We start from the raw sequence: 17,525 nt of genomic DNA, 5'->3' as shown, positions 1-17,525 counted from the left end.
AGCTACAAATTACACATTACACCCTCCCTAGTTCCTCCCCTGTAGCAGGCACAAAATCAAACACATTATACTAATATGTCTATCAGGAATCTTCTTCAATCCTTACATTTCAAATAATCAAAATCTTTTAATCACATAAGGGACAAAGTAGGTTATGAATTGACAAGCTTGTAATAGAAGGGAGAGGGCATGGGTGGCTAAGGAAGGATAGATACCATTGAGTTTTAATGGAGTAATATACTATATAAAATATTATTCTTTTTTCTTACATAGTCAATCAGACCTATCAACACATGAGTAAGGAAGACTACAATACATTAGTTGGAAAGTCTAGCTGATAATTTATAGGATTCAGTTGTACTAGTTTCCAGGTTTATTTCAGTCATCTTCCATTGTTTGCATTAATGTTGTGATGCAACTAAGAAGCACAAAATTAATTTCAGATAGCCTTAAAATCAAATCTATTCAGGAGACACTAAGACACACTTCTTGGAAGGTTGCAAATAATTTTTAAAATACAAAATTCTAGACCCAGCATAATTATAAAACACTATTAATCTGAGCTGAAGTACGAGTGGATAACAAAAGGGGAAATTATTTTTAACTATGTGAATAAGAGTGACAAGAAAATGTGCGTGTGTGAGAAACAAAATCACTGGTCCTTTCCATTCAAAACGACATTCTCTAAAGAATATATTATATTGCTTTAGGACTTGTAATAAAAAAAAGCTGTGGAAGAATGTTAAAACCATTATTTTAATGAAATCTACCTCAAATATCTTTATGGCAGTAGTTCCCAACATTTTTAGACTTGAAGCACTTCTCAGAAAATGCCAGATCTTAGTTTTTACTTCTGTTTTACTTTAGAAAAATGATAGAGAAATTCTTTTATTGCAAAAAAATCAGAGCAACCACAACAGGTCAGAATGTTGTTGATACTTAAACTTGTGACCCTTTTCATAATTTGTTTTGACATATCCTTATGTATATTTTAGCATTTCTCTAGCTGCTGGTAATGCAGGACTGGACAAATATCCTTTTCCCCAGTATCAGTTCCATATGCATACATAAGACATAGCTGCCATAAAGCCAAAAAAAGTATCTGAGAGGTATACCTGTATGCATGCTAGCTTTTAAACATGAAGGTGACATACTGTTATCGTGATTCCAAAACAGTAGAAGGCATGTGTATAGATAGGCTAATACAAATGTGAAGCAATAAAGGCATAAAAGAGAAAGTCAGCAACTGATGCAGGCAGAAACATTAATTCAAGATGCAGATGAGCCTAGACTACATTTTCCCCTGGATTAAATAATCCAAACAGAATTTATTTTTAAAACTGGAAGAATACAATGATGATGTCTTACTAAAAAGACACCCCAGTGGGAGCCACCACTCCTCCCATACGCACAGCCCATCATGCAAGGAGCTGCCAGCATAAAGGCAAGCAGGCGAGATGGCTCCCTGTTGTGCAGCCCCATCTCCTTCCACCAAACAGAAGTGAGGGGTGGGGTTGCATGATGGACAGCTCACTCAATAAATCAGCGAGGAGGGGTGGAGCCATATGATAGACAGCCCTGTCTGCTGATTATCGGTGGGGGCAGGGCTACCAGGAGCCTTAACCAATCAGAGGTGGTGGGCTGGTATGATAAGCCCTCAAAATAGCGGCCTGCCCCACGACGTGCCCATGAAATCGGCTGGCCACTTATTCAAGTTGGATAGACCCCTATTCATAAGATTTCTTTTGTTCTGATTCTCCAATTTGTCTAAACCTCTCTAAATCCTACCCCTAACCTTCATCTTATCTACTACTCCCCACAGCTTTGTGTCACCTGCAAACTTACTGTGTACTCCATCCCATCTTCCAGAACATTGATGAAGATATTAAATGAAACCAGCCCCAGGACTGACCCATGGGGCACTCCACTTGATACTGGCTGTCTGCTGGACACCAAGTTCTTGATGCCCAACAATCCAGCCAGTTTTCTATCCACCTTACAGTTGATTCATCCAGCCCATACTTACTTAGCTTGCTTGCGAGAATGTTGTGGAAGACCTTATCAAAAGCCTTGTTAACATCAAGATATCTCACAACCACTGTTCTCCACACATCCATTGAGCTAATGACCTCATCACAGAATGCAACCAGGTTGGTATCTTTTGATGTATGCCACAAAATTTGGGTGTTTTTTTTTCTTTTCAAAGGACTGTGAGAATATGTCTGAAACTTCTGGGAGGCTACTGCTTCCCATGAAGTCTTGCATATTTTGACCACTAAAAGAGAGGAAAATGTATCTTTGGATTGTGACCTTCTAGGTAAATTGCAGAAGCTTGGAAGGATATAAAGAAATGTTCTCCACATGAATTTTAAGTATCTGGGGTAAGTATTTTAGTCGTGTTCCACTTTGTAATATAAAAGGACTACAGAAGGATATTATTAATATGGACCATAATATGCTACAAAACAAATGTTTAATGACAGGGAAAACAGGAGAGAATAGTAAACATTTGAAAAGTCCATTCTTGTTGAAGTGTGACTTTTTCCTTAGAAACTGCATTTTGTATCACAAACAGCTGACCACAAGAAATATGCATAATGCTTGTTTTTTTCCTCATCAAGAGAAAAACCCTAGTATTTCCTGAAAATTGACACTAAATTTTACTGATTCATCTTAATATGGAGATTTAAAAAGATAATACAAGAAACAAGTATTCCACAGATAAGAACAAAGGCCTAATAAACCTGTTCTCTGTTTCCTAGTACTCATAAGTGAATAAATTAATGTGTATCATGATATTTGAGTAGGATTTTAAAAGGGAAATTTCAATAGCTCACATAATTTACGATGCAAAAATAAAGTTAATGAAAACAAAATGAATCTACAGATACATTGGCCAGATTTCCTTTAGGCATATGACTAAACAATTCACAGTACTTTATAAGGTCCAGGAAATGATAACAACATAGTAAGTCACATTTTCTATGGATCCTTTAATAATATGAACGGAATTACATAATTATGAAATCCCTTTTCAAATTCACTAAGAATACAGCAGAATAGGAATTGGTGATCAGCAACTCAAGAAAATTATTCAAGTAGAATGAAAACAATATTTTCAAAAAACAAATTATTTCCAAAGTTCTTACAAAAAGCAAAACAGTACTGGAGAATGATGTGTGTTCATTTAAAGTAAAGTTGGTAGATTTAAAAAGATATAGACTGAAATACAAATATAGCATATAAAATATAAATCTAATATTGAAGGGCTCACACTATGTTACAAACATATTTATTCATCTCATACTTGGGTAAAAATACACCAACGACAAGTAGATCCAATTAATAATTGATTGATACCAAAACATAAGACACAAACTCATTTTCTGAGGCTACTTACAGCTTTTTGAAGATTCATACCTCACATGCTAGTGGTTATAATGGTAAGTGGTCCCTAGATCACATCAATTCCATCTCCCACCTCTTTTGCCTGGTACATGGTGGTCTGCAATAATAGCTGATAGCTGACAGTGATCCATTGGTCTAGGTAATTTGGGAACCACTTAACATGTGCAGACCACTAACAGGAGCAATTAACCCACTGATTCAATGTCTCTCGTTAGTAGGTCTCAAAAAAAACCCCAAAGTAATTACAAGGGATGAATCCATCATGCTTTTTGTTGCTCCAGAACTTGACCTCATGCTAATCAAACGATCAGTGAACTGCATAGTTGCAGACATAACAAGAAACAGCTGATCAAAGAACAACTTGTTTAGCATTGCAATATGTTGCAAAACATGTGGTAGCATTCCATAGCTGATGAAATCCTAACCAGTGAATCTTTAAGAACTTTCTCACAGTTTATATCCAAAGCTTAAGATCCACTTAGGAATCCTAGGGCCTTCTTACACAGTAATTTTGGGCAGCTTCTGGAGCTCCCAACCCCTGGATTGTCTGCACATTAACACCTTAAAGCACTCATTATACATTCAAAGTTATGCCACTCTCACCTCCTGTTCCATTAAGATGTGGTCACTCTCCACAAGTGTGCATAGGCAGTGGAAGTGGGGGCTAACAGGGCTCAACCCTACCAAATGCCAAGACAGCCCAGCTGCAAGCTGTTGGAGCAGGGGGGAGGGGCACACCAGGATCTTAGCTGGTCCAGCATGCTGGTAAGTTTCTTTTGACTGCCTGGGATTAGAAGAGACAGATCAAAACCCCCACAGTGCAGGAGGGAGCAGAGTAGAATTAGGGGCAAATCACTCACCCCTGCCCCACTCCCTGCTGCACTGTGGGGCAATGGGAGCCCAGCGGGTTTTCCAGGGGCATGGGCAGGTGGTTCCCACCACTGCACACACTGTGGGGGCACCGGGGAGGGGGACACACTCCCCTCCCCCTGGCTACCCTGCACCACACTCCTGGACAAGCCACTGCCTGTTCTCGCTGCAGTCCATGTCTCCCTGAAGCCTTTGAAAGTGGTGCCATGTGCCCCGCTGCCAAACCCACTCAGCAGCCGGACACACATGGTGCCACGCTGCTTTCAAAGGCTGCAATGAGGGGCGGAGGCAGGGAGCAGGCACAGCTCAACTGTAGCCCACCCTTGCTCCATGCAAAGATCAGCTCCCTGGTGCCACACTCTAGAGGACCCACCAGATTCTTCCCAGGGCAGGGTGTGTACGGGTGTCCCAGGGGCTCTATCCCCTTTGGCTTGGCAGTGCAGTCAAGGCTGGCCCCACTCAAAGTCTGGGCAGTGTGGGACTGGGGCCGGGCCAGGACTGTGCCAAAAGGCAGCCAGGAATGGTCCATTGCTTGTGGGTGGTGGACGCCGGCACTGGGCAATGACCCCGGGCGCAGGGGAAGAGGCATCCACACAGGTACAGCAGACCCTGACCCCAATCCCTGCCTGCTCCCAGCCCCAGCCTCGCTCCCTCTCCCTCTGCCTCCACCCCTTCCCCTGTGGACTTTGGGGGATGGGGTGCATGCATGCACATGAGTACTCAGGTCCCCCAAAAAAGTTCTCTCTCTCTGCCTATGCAGATGTGCCACCTGAGTTGAAGTCCCCCAGGATCTCTCACATCCCCACCTGTAGGGATAGAAGCCTGTTCTGGGTCACCAGCCCTCTAGTGGCAACTCACAACTACAGCACCTAGCCCTGCCCCTGCTCACCAGGCCTCTGGTGCTCAATATAAAATGGTAACAAAGGACTTGAAATAAAATTTAAAATCTCCAACAAGTAATCAAAACAAAGACGAGCATCTGTCAGGATGGGGTACACCAGGACACGATGGTGGCAGGGAGACCAGCGGAGCTCTGGGCTCATGTGAACCAGGGCCTATGACTCTCCTGAGGCAGTCTCTGCTCAAGTCTAATCTGGTCTCCACTGTGGGCGGAAACCTGCTGGCTTAAATACTTCCCCCATGGCCAATCAGATAGTTCCCCTTTTGGAAAGTTCTAGCACAAGTCTGGGCATGCATGTCTTGTTAATTTAAATTACTTCATTTCAAATTACGTCGTGGGGTTAAGCATGGGGCATGTTTAGGCATGCGTACTGGTCTTTTGGGGTTTTTCCACTTACAGGCCTGTACATGTTTCTGTTTAACTCTGTGTTATCCAGCACCTTTCTTAGTTTTGGTTTGGACAGAGTGGAAAAGTGCAAGAGAAAACTATTTGAACATTTTGAATGTGCTGCATTATCTGGTTCCTTTCTTTCCTAAGAGAAAGAAGATATAAAAGATATTTCAAGTTTTTTAAACTGCATAATACATTTTTAAATGTTACTTACTTGATTCTCTAGCCTACTTGAGTCTCCAACAAAGTTCCACATGCCAGCTCCAGCATATACTGGCTGAGGCATCGTTCAGCACAAAAGCAACATACTTATATCAGGGGAGTACACTGCAAGACATAGAAAGGGAAAAATAAAGAATGGAATACAGTTCTGAATGCCTCTTAGTCAACCCATTACGGGCATTCAAAAGTCACTGAAGTTATGCTTTTAACCTCTGCTGGTTACCTTTAAATCTTCCACAGAGAGGAAAAACAAGACAGCTCAGATATTTATTTGCTAGGCATTAGAAACCCACCTTGACACTGTCATCTTTGAATGCTGTAGTGTTTTGTTTGTTTCTAGAAACAGTTCGTTGTGCAAGAGTGATTTTTTGTGACTGGTGACTGGCAAAAGAGCAGTATTATGACAAGCACAGCATGGTCCTCTGCTTCATGTAGTATCAAGACTGTTTTCCTAATGATAGTAGAACTTGATTCTTTTTTCTAATGACTATAAGACCATGCCACAGAAAGTTATTTTAATAATTGCTCCCTATACAGACAGATGTAGGGAAATTCTTATTGTTTTCAGCATTTTATTAAAGGATCTAAGCCAGAATAAAGGAGGCATTTTTCATAGTAGCTAGGCCAGTAATCCTTAATTAGCTCTCCAGTACTGTTTCCTCGCTCTTCCCCCAGCTTCATTTAAGCAGTGTTTCTGCAGTAGACTCAGCGTAACAGGTGCCCAGCCAGAGTCTGCAGTCACCTTGTGATGTCTCTTACCCTCAAGATTTAGTTGAAAGTTAGTCACCTAAGTTAAAAAACGGAAAACCCTGCTCAGCAGCTGTATAACCCTGGAAAACCTCATACTCATGAGGCATTTCCTTCTTTCACATGAAATTTCCCTACGCATCTACAGTTCTGCTTTCTGTGTATTCCTAGAACTAATAGTTTTAGCATGAAGTGCCTCCTGCTCCCCAGACCCAATGGGCTCCCGAAACTAAGGGAAGTAAAACCTAAGGCCACTGAGGTCCTCAATAGAGTCAGCATGCTCTGAGCCATAGGCAATGTGTGGTGGGGCCATAGAAGGACACGGCACCCCCCCCCTCCCCCAAGATTGGTCCTCGCCAGCACTTTCGGTTTTGCTGGTGGTGCTTCTGGGATTGATGATCAGCTGCTGGGGAACCCCAGCCCCAGTCAGCAATTGGCTGCTGGTACCCCCACTCTCTCCCCGAGTCAGGAAGCACCAGTTGCCCATGCTCCGAGCACATGGAACGGAATATATTGCAGCAGTAAAGGACAAAACACAACAATTATGGCCAGTCACAATCACTTTTGTTAAATATTGAAGAGGAAAGAAGTGATACTTGTGCTCGCCTTTTACATAATGGTTTACTGGCTTGAGTCTAAGTCTAAGTTTCCCTTAGCCCGAGGGTGATGTGAGTATATATCACTCTCATGGCAAGTGCCCTAATCATCAGGCTATAGGATAGGTTGTATGGGAACAGTTTTCACTCCTCCTGTTGAAGTTGGATCAGTTGGTAGCCAAGAATGCAAGAGTCAAGCGGCCAGAAGGAAGCTAACCAGAAAGCTGCCTGATTAGCTCAGTTTAGAGTGAACTCATCTGGGCTGGTGGGAAGGGAGTATGAGACAGTGGGGAGTGAATTCCTGGGTTCCTCTTTGTGCTTTCAGGATTACTCCTGTGTTTTATCCCGTGCCTATTTATCATAAAATGTATGAATAGTTCAGGGAAGCAGGAACCAGAAGCTAGAACTCTCCTTTGCCAACATTGTGCCATAACCAATAAGCTATAGCATCACGTTTCCTCTTGTTTGCATTCTTTCTGGCTCTATCACTCTCTGCAACCCAGAGAGCCAGCTTCTTTCAACAAAGAGAACAGGTGGTGCCCCTACATAGCTTATTCTGCAGCTCGGTGGTTAGGGCATTCTCCTGTGAGGTGGACGATGTGGATTTATGCTCCTTTAGGCAAAGGAAGACCTAGAACTCAGGTCTTGCTTCTAATTCAATGGTGTAACCATTAGGATGTTATATAAAAGCACATAGCAAACCCTCCAGAGGACTGGAGCAGTGGGGCAAAGCCCATTCTCTAGAGCAACAACTCTGGATCACTGACAGGTGTTCAATTCTTATGAGAGAGTCTCTCTCAAGGGGAGAGCTAGGTGTTCAACCTGGAAGATCTTTTTCCCTGAGTGGACATGTTTCCTCTTGGAGAAATTGAATGAATGTTTGTACACACCTAATTTCTACTAGGAGATTGGTGATTCTCCTGTTCGTAAAGTAGTGTCTGTAAATAGCTTTAACACCTGTGCTCCCTTTGTTGCAGAAGGTAGAAACAGTGCAATGAATCCTGGACAGAACTGCAGACAAGAAAAATGAGGGTCTCAGGGCTGAGGCAGTTGAATGCTGACCTGTGGAACTAGATTCTACCATTGCCACTGCTCAGAGTTTGTATGTGATAATAGTTCAATTATTTAACCCCAAATTGCCACAGGTGGCCACATAATTCATGTTCTTCATTTTGTGTGTGCCCTAGTTAAGACACCTACCTGGGCCCTGACTTGCAGAAGCGCTAACACTGCCAGCTGCAGTTGGAATTATTCAGAGCTGTATCTGAATATACAAACTGAGTTTTTTCCAATTAAATTTTTGGGGGGAAAAACGATTGGGAACCACAAATTGGCACCAAAAAATAAAAAAAACTGGGTCATTTAGTCAATGGGATGAATGAAGCTAAAATAATACTGAATAGCAGCTTACTGAGTTAGGTTATATATCCTGTACAATGAATAAAACAGGAAATACATTACATGCAATCATGTCATTAGACACCATATGATAACTCATGCTTTCTATAATGCTGACTGAAAGTTGCCTATTCTTTCACTTAATATTATTTAAAATGGAATTTATTTAAACAGCATCAAAACAATGTATGTGCTTGATTTTGCCCGTATTCTTTCTCCAACATAAATATATCACAAAACCAGAGAGACAACAGGAGCCTCTAAGCAGAGAACACGAAAAATATTATTTCATTTCAGCTTTCATAATAAAAGGAGCATTTCCCTCTTTGCCAATGTGAAACAGAGGATGTATCTACACTTCTGACCACAGTCATACCAAAAATAGCCTAGCCTAGAGCTGTTTGGAAGTAATTTATCCTGCTGTTGTTTAAATAGTTTTAATTGATCACTGGTCAGTTAACCAATTAAACCTTATTATAATAAGGTTTTCCCTTGGCTAGTTAACTTGAAAATGATGAGGAGGCTGTCCAAAGAATCCAAAATGGACTCAGTAAGTTTAACACCAATAATCTGGCACAAAAATAGGAATAATTCTAATCAAAATTCCTGTCCATTTTTCTCAGGTCACAGAGCAAAAATGGTGAGTTACTAAAAAAAAAGCAAGAGTTTGAGGAACAAACTTATACAGACTAAGCTAAAATGCATAATAGTAGTTTCAAGAAATGTCCTTATCCACTAAACAGGCTAGACCAGTAGTCTTTGGTGCTCCTTGGGAGGTATCAAACAAACACTGTTTGTCACTGAACAAGACCTGTTTCTGAAAAGGAAGGGAGTTTTGATTTGCAAAGTTAAAAAAGGAAAGCTCCAACTACCAACCAAACTAGTAACCAAACTAAACTAGGAGGGAAATAGGCATCCCATCCTAAAGTCTACCACAGTTTACTAGAGATTAGTACACAAGCGTTTACAGTGATGCCCATATCTGAGAGATGCATTGAAATGGTTAAATTGTATCAAAATGTAGATATATATTGTTTTAAAACATTAGGTACCTTTATTAGTAACACTTAATGCTATGCTTTAAATTAAAGCTGTATTTGAATCATGAGACAGATCATATGTATTTCACTACCTTTTTGGATCAGTCTTCTATTCAAATATTCTTTTCCCTTTGAGACAAGCTGAAAACTTCAGTACGATACACCCATCAGATTCCCAGCAAACAAGGGTTCACAGCTTTTGCATCTTTCCTTTTTTAGGACTGGGAGGGAATCACTGGCTTTTATCTCTTCTTACAAGAAGGGGATCAAGATTACTGTAGCTTCTACTGGGAATAAGTAAGGTTATCATTTGTATATGAGCCAAGACTCTTAGGCAAGCTATGCAGCTTCCAACATATCAGTCTACTGAGTTCAAGCCTAGTTTCCATTCACGGTAAGCAAAAAATAGACCAATTACAAAACACATGATATATGCCTCACATTTGAGATATAAAGGACAGGTGATTAATGCATTGGAAGATTAGCATTATTTTCTCACCCAAAACAAATTTCCACTCATGTGCTGACTCCATAAGCAGGTGCAAAACTTCCATCAACATTATCATATTTTGTTTTACCAAATGTAGAAGTACTGGCTTTGCAGCACTACAGACTGAAGTGCTAAATTTCTCCAGCAATTTTCTTCACAATACCCTCACTCACTTAGTGCTGTAAACTTTATCCGTAATGAGACACTGTGGAAGATAACTATCAGGTGTATTCCATTCTCAGGTTTTTGGCTAAGACTGAAGCAATGGGAAAATAGTGACATTTATGCACAGTTTATTATGTGATCAGAAATAGAAATTACAGCCACATGCTTAACTTCACATACAATTTCTAAAATGGATTCTTATTTTTTTGAAGATGTTAAGATTTTAAGATTCCATTTTACATTGAAAATAACAGATACTGTTTATTTAAATGAATACATTTGATATTGACAAACAAGATCTTTAAATTAATTAATCAATCAGATATTTCTGCCATTTTATATATTTTTTTATATGACAGTCTTTTAAAAATCATTCTCCATGAAAAAAATCAGCCATTCATTCCTAAACAATTTTCCAGTATCGCCATTATACAGAATTGTTCAATTATCAAACTGCAGGTTGTAGTTTATAAGATCAATAATGACAACAGCTTCTAAGCTGAAGATCACCCTATTCTGCTTTTGTATACCTCTCTCATCCGTGGTATCATGAAATTGTGTAAAATACTTTATAATGGCACCTGAATCTTATTACCTGGTGATGATAACATATTTTAAGGATGACAGTTTAAATTATATACTGTGCTAGCAGATTACAATGTCTCAATATTTTTGCTACTCTTCACTAATTTCTTAGTGAAAAGAATAGGCTTTATCCTCTCCACTGCCTGATTTCACATTGGTACTTTCGTTAGTGAACAAAAAACTGAAATGTCAGCAGAAGGGTTATTTTCCAAAGGCAGAATCACTTCAGAAACTACATGACCACAAAAGACTATCCCTAATTCTGATTCTTCAGGGGATGGGCAGGGAGGCAGGAATGACTCCAGGGCCTTGGATTGCTGACGGCATTTATACACATGCTCTGGGAGTGGAGGGAAGGCACTTTAATTAGAGTGGCTCTCTGAGTGCCGCTCTAATTAAAGCACCTGGAGCATCATGTGTATCAGCATTCCCATGCTGAAAAATGGTGGTGGGGGCACTTTAAAGCTCAACAAATGAGCTTTAGTTAAAGCACCCCCACCACCATTCTTCAGCACAGGGATGCAAATACATGTGATGCTGGAGTCTGCTGGAGCATGGTAATTGCCACACTCCAGGAGACTAGATTTATCGAGTCAGCTCTGACACACAGTAATTACATGAAACATATATGCAATTACATGAAATATATCTTTAATTTAAAGTGTAGCATTAGGTTTTATTAGTAAAGGTACCTAATGTTTTAAAACAATACATATCTACACACTTGTTACAATTTAGCCTTTTCTTGTAATTTAGCCATTTCCTATCGTTACGGTGCATGAAAACAGCCTCACTGCATGTGTATAGGTGCCCTGAAAGACTGGAAGGATAAAGCCCACCCCAGACTTCCTACTGCCTGTAGTTAACTGGGGAGAAATGAAATGCCACCCTAATACAGGATCTCTGCCTTGCCGGATTTGGACCAGTCATAGGCCACATGGTTGTCTCTTGGCCAAATGGCTTACATAGGGTACCACTGAAGAGAATTTAGGCAGAAACACAGCTTGCTGCTCCTATGTTCTCCTCTACCTAAAATTTGAGAACCTGGGTTTTGGGACTTGACTAACAGAATGGTTCTGAGCACTGTGATCTCTGGAAATGGACCCTAAATATGCAGTAGAGATGGAGATGTATTTCACTGATGTCAGCTCATGGATCTCTGACCCCGTTCTGCAAGGGATGGAAGGTATTTGTTGTGGCACTGACGGGGACCTGTTTAGATTCTGACTTTGGTTAGAGATCATTAGTCGGCCTAGGGACAGTACATTGTACTATTCCTCTGAGAGGACATGTGTCTCTGTAGCAGGGCACTAGGGTGCCTGCTACTGAAGATAGGGAATGGCTTAGCTGCCAGTTAGGAAGGCAGCAGGTGTTAGCTGTTGGGAGCTGATTAGATCAGCTGACTGCCAGGGGGCGAGGCTTGGCCTTCATAAAGAAGGGAAGGCGGAGGTCAGAAACAGTTCCCCTCTGGGAGCGGGAGCGGGAGGGGGAGGTTGAGGTCTGTAGTAGAAAGCTAAGCAGCAGAGTTTATGCTGGCAGTTTGACTGCTGCAATGATGCGAGGGGAGGGAGAGAACCCCTGAGAGAGGTATGTGAGTGAGCCAGCATAGTTGTGGAGTTGTGATTATTACACCGGAGGACTAGGTGAGGCTGTAGGGGTGGAGGAGGCCTCAGCAGGAGCTCCCCAATAAGGTAGGAGAGCTCCTGGCACCAAGGAGGGTGCCGCAAGTGAGGGGTCCCAGTCCCAGCATGGGCAGTACCAGGATAAGCCCCAATTGGGAAGGGCCCAAGTTGGGCATAGCACAGGCCCAAGTTGGGCGTAGACAGGCCCGAGTGCAGGCGGTGAGCGCAAGAGGCGCAAGCGAGGGCCCCGGGTGGGGCATAGGAAGGCCCGAGTGCAGGCAGCGAGCGCAAGAGGCAACCACAGGCCCAAGTTGGGCATAGACAGGTCTGAGTGTGGGCAGCAAGCGCAAGAGGTGCGAGCCAGGGCCCCAGTGGGGGCATAGAAGGCCCGAAGTGCGGGCGATGAACATAAGGGGCGCAAGCAAGGGCCCCAGGGTGGGCAGCGAGCTCGGGAGGTGCGATCCCATGCCTGAATGCGGGCATAGAGGCCATGGGGAGTGCAGGATGCAGGCCAGCACACGAGTGGCCACGGAGTATAAGGGAGGCAGGCCCGAGCGGGACACTGCCTGTGAGATACGAAGCCCCAAGAGGGGAGTAAGCTGGTTGGGGAAGTCCGTGCTGGGCGAGGAGGGGCACAGTCAGAGAGAGCCGCCCCAGGAGGGGGCGCATGTATCGGGTTGGCCCTGGGATAACAACACGAGCACCGGGACTCAAAGGAAACCCCGGCACAGTAAGACCCTGCCCCATGCCAAGAAGGGTAGGAAGGCAGCCTCCTTCACTGAACAAACAAGATCAAAGACGTGGCGGGCAAGACAGGGGATGTGAAAGACCCAGACTTGGCACGGTAGGCAACAGCACTAGGGGAGGTCATGGCACCCCTAGGGGCCGTCCTGCTACAGTCTCCCATATAGACCCTTGAATATTCCTTTTGTACAGTTTTTGTCTCTGCTCAGGCAAATGTGTTGGTTTATATCTGAGTGCAGATTAATTCCTGCTGCTTCAAGGTATGAGGAATACAACCAAGGAATCTATATCTAGTTGGAGGAAAAATGGTCCTTTCAGGTATCGAGGGGCTTTCTCTTATTTCCCTGTTATGGTTCTTTCCAATTTAATGCTGTTTTTGTTGGAGGGATGGAGATGAATTATTGGTTTTGGGGATGATTAGAGAGGCATGGGCACTTGGAAGGGACACTGTGGGTAGAGGAGGTATCTCCCCTAGGTATGAGGAAGTAGGAGTGGGTGGGCAAGGATGAGGTTTCTTACCCCTTGATGTAAATAGGGGTTGGAAAACAGAATTGGCTGGAGGGCTTGGTATTATGGGTGACGCACACTCAAGAGTAGTGAGGAGGGGTGCGGCTTTCATGTTTTGGAGTGTTGTTTCCGATCTGTGGGTTGTTTGTCATGTATTTCAAGCCACTCTGAGCCTTTCTCGATAGGGCAGGATATAAATTTAACTAACATTAATAACTGTTTTGAATTGGGGATCTATTTAGGGAGCTCAGAGTATCCCCAGTACTTAAGTCTTCTCCAGTCCCCTGTACCCCTTCCCCAAATTCTTTTCTAGTCAGAGTTGATGCGCATGTGCATAATCATAATACTGCCTTATCTTTCTGTTCTGCCACCTAATAATATTTCTCACCACTGACAACCCATTGTTTCACTCTCATCACTAATTGTGATAGGCAGGCCTGGTGGCATGGCTTTAGCCATTCTCAGTCACCATGGAAATCCAAATGTTTCTGTTAACAAAGCCTAGCAACATCTATGCTAGCAGAATGGCTACATTTTCTGTATTAAGGTTAATTGACCAAAAAGGTGATGGGCCTTAATTACGACACCAGACTTCTCCACAAAGACCTGACCTACTGAGAAAAGAGGCTGCTAAATTTTAGATCATACACAAATTAGGCTCTGTAGTCTCTGGAACAATAAGCTGACATGCAAGCGTGACTTCCTCTGTTTAATTCTTGTGAAGAGCTAGTACAGGGTGGGGCAAAAGTATATATTGAAATATATAAACATTCCCAGACTTTTTAACTCTTTGGTGCTCAGTTCTTTAAAGCCTCTGTCAGTCAAGCAGGTATTATTTTCCACAAATATGAGCCTATGCTTAAAGCCAATGAGTGGCTTAGCCATTATTCACAATACGAGTAAAGTTACACACATGTTTTAGAATCTGCAAGGTCAGGGCCCTATCCCCAGAAAGTTTCCCATAAGGATTTAGGTTTTTTTACTATTATGTCTGTGTTTATATGGCATTTTCATCTTGCACTGTCATGTCTAAAAGTAAAGAGTGTAAGGCACTCTATTGTTTCCAAATGGTGCTTTTCTAGATGATGCTCTGTATTTCGTATATTTTCTTTTCTTGCATGTCATTTGTACTTGGAGGACTTTGTCTGCTTTTTTTAATCTGTTTATGGATAACAAAAGTATTATTCAGTTACTTAAAAAAAAGGATTCCTAACTTTTTTTTAATTTCAGCATACTCCCTGCTCACAAGAACAGATGAGACGGACAGAAACTCAGGGTTTTAAAAAAAAAAAAAGAGAGGAACAACTTAAATTAAGAACAATAAAATTGAGGCACAGTGTCTACTGAGACCAATAAAATGTCATTTCAAAATATAGAGCTGTGAAAATATTTAAATGTATATCTATATCTTTTCTTGAAGGAAAACAGTGCTATACTGACTCACTACACAAATATATTTTACAGTGCATGAGCTATTATAAAAATAGATGAGTCTGGACTGCTCTGGTTCATATTTTTTCTTGTCTGATATGTTTTATTACTCTTTCTTAAGTAAGACATAATTTATATAAACTGACATTTGGTATGGTGATTCTGTCAATAAACCTGGAAGGAAAAGTGGTAACTCTAAAGATTCCTTATTTAAAACTCATCAAAGTTGGACCCCAGCCCAGGCCGTATGGCTTACTTCCTAATTTCTCCAAACAGCAAAATGAGTTTAGGAGATTTTAGAGAACTGAAGCATATGCTCAACAATAGCAAATGAAACCATTCACAGTTGTCATAATCTGATACAGAAAGTGTTAACTGGAACTAAGAAGCTACTGAAATGTGGTTTCAAAATTTAGCATGAGCAATACGAATTCCTGAGTTGAAAAGTCCATTTCCTCAGCGTCATTTCGGACCATGCTGGACAAAGGTCTGGCAGCATAGATGTAGAAGCGAAGGATGCCATTAATAGTCATATAATTACACCAATTATATTAAAATATAGCCACAGCTTTTATTTCAGTAAGCTCCTAAGGGACTGAATTCCATTAGTGAGCTGTCTTGGGAAATATAAATAATTGTCAAAGGGGAGTTGCTGAACATTTGATAGGAAGGTAAATAACACAAGTTGATTTGTTATAACAAGGAACAAGCATGTGTTTCACCACACTTTACACCTGTATTATAATATTAGAAGGGCTTTAAAGAACTAAGCACACGCATGCTCAAAACAGCAGAGGACACTACCTTGGCACAGTTTCCCTGGGTGAATTTCCTGATTTTATTCAGATAAATTTGAAAGTCTAAAACAAGGTGACTTCCACTCTAGCTATTTTAAGATGGAAAGTAAAGTTATACACGTTTTTTAAAAGAATGAACTATATATATAATATAGGATACAAGAGGCCAGATACAGTAAGACACCAGTTCTATTTTGGGATTTGCTTGCATATCTCTTCATCACTTTCTTTAGTGGGACTTCACTTAAATGCAAATATTAATTCAGCCTGCATAAAAGAAAGGGCATTGTTTACTTCTGTTTCTACTGACCTATTGTTAAAATAAGTTCCTATGAATTTTAAAACTGGTAAGAAAAAATAGATTTATTCCTCCTCCCCCATATATTTCTGTTGTGCATTTGGCACTAGTTTTGGCTTCACTACTTGACTACAGTTGATCTCCCCTGTTTATGTAGATCTTTTGCTCAACAGCAAGAGAGAGAGAAGATTTAAAAAAACAGAAAAAATGTGGCTTAGAATCAAATATTGATCGAGATATTCAGAGATAGGTGTTGTATTTTCAAATACAATTACCTGTTTTTTACAAGAAAATTTCCTGTATTATAATATTACTAATTAAAACAAAAGCTGAGCAGAACATATTCCTTTATCCCTTCAGAAAAATGTTTAATAAACTAAGAAGTACAAGGCCAGTGAAAAACAATGTTGATCTTACTATAACATATTTGCAGTACTTGGAAAAGTTTAAGCATACAATTAGACCAAAAGCATTAGTAAAGAGCTTACACAAGTCACAGTCACTAATATCTCCTTTCCCCATGGCCTGTTTTACTTTCATTTATTGTAAAATAAATTACTTATTTCTGCCTAAGGACTTTTTTTCTGAGAATTAGTCAGATTGAGCATCAGGCTGATGCTATCTGTTTTAGAGGGAATTCTTGTTAATTGTATGCAACTTACAAACTGTAAAATTTACAAAGAAAAGTAGGAGAGAAGAAAAAGACCGGTACCTTACAAATAGAAAGAAGCCAGGGAGGTTGACAAGCCAAAACATCAGTCCCTTGGAGTTCTGAACCAACAGTGCTAAATTATCAGATGTTTATCAGTTCTTAAAGGGGAAGGGAAGGCTGCAGTTCTTGTCTTGCCTTGCCTAAACAGAGCCCTCCCACTGCCTGGCGTAAATTTTTTTTTTTTTCTCCAAGCCAGAGCTGTTGGAAGTTACTGAGAATGATGTGGCATGATGCTGCCTTTGGTTAAGTACAGACAGTCAGAAAGCCAGAGGCAAAGTCGACTCAATCTTTGCAGGTTTGTCTCAGCTGAGTAGACTGAATCAATAAAGAACAGAACAAACATTTACTTCTGAGTTGGGAAAGGCATCCAGAGGTCTGCATTGGCCCAGGCCAAAAAAAGGGAGGAACTTGGGGTTCAAATTATGGTGGAGCTTGGGGGGGGGAGGGGGCTGAGCCCTCCCCTCATAAGAGATAAGAGCCCCCCTGTAAGATCTGAAAATCATAACCTGGGAGGGGTGGTGGGGGAGGTTTTGATCAGATTGCTCCTTTATTTAGGTGGACTTGTTAATCAACGAAATCAAAGATTGGGATCATCTTGACCC

General features: G+C 41.3%; 1 protein-coding gene across 10 annotated transcripts in view; it reads right to left on the bottom strand.

Moving 5' to 3' along the window:
* Nucleotides 1–17,525, bottom strand: part of IL15 (interleukin 15) — a 71,941-nt gene that overhangs the window by 49,230 nt on the left and 5,186 nt on the right. For 2 of the 10 annotated variants that reach the window (XM_019534395.1, XM_019534393.1), the window contains exons 2-3: nucleotides 9,665–9,856; nucleotides 5,784–5,896 (exon numbers count right to left, since the gene is read on the bottom strand). In XM_019534395.1, the coding sequence (XP_019389940.1) occupies nucleotides 5,784–5,855 (72 nt within the window). In that variant the 5' untranslated portion in view covers nucleotides 5,856–5,896; nucleotides 9,665–9,856. Of the gene's footprint in view, nucleotides 1–5,783; nucleotides 5,897–8,024; nucleotides 8,315–9,664; nucleotides 9,860–16,923; nucleotides 17,049–17,525 lie in introns of those variants that run through there. The other 8 variants (XM_019534391.1, XM_019534394.1, XM_019534396.1 and 5 more) reach the window with 8 other exon arrangements.

The sequence above is a fragment of the Crocodylus porosus genome, unplaced genomic scaffold (assembly GCF_001723895.1).
Source record: "Crocodylus porosus isolate Cpor-Errol unplaced genomic scaffold, CroPor_comp1, whole genome shotgun sequence".
NCBI lineage: Eukaryota > Metazoa > Chordata > Crocodylia > Crocodylidae > Crocodylus > Crocodylus porosus.
The sequence above is the reverse complement of the archived record's forward strand: the minus strand, read 5'-3'. Positions and strand labels throughout refer to the sequence as shown.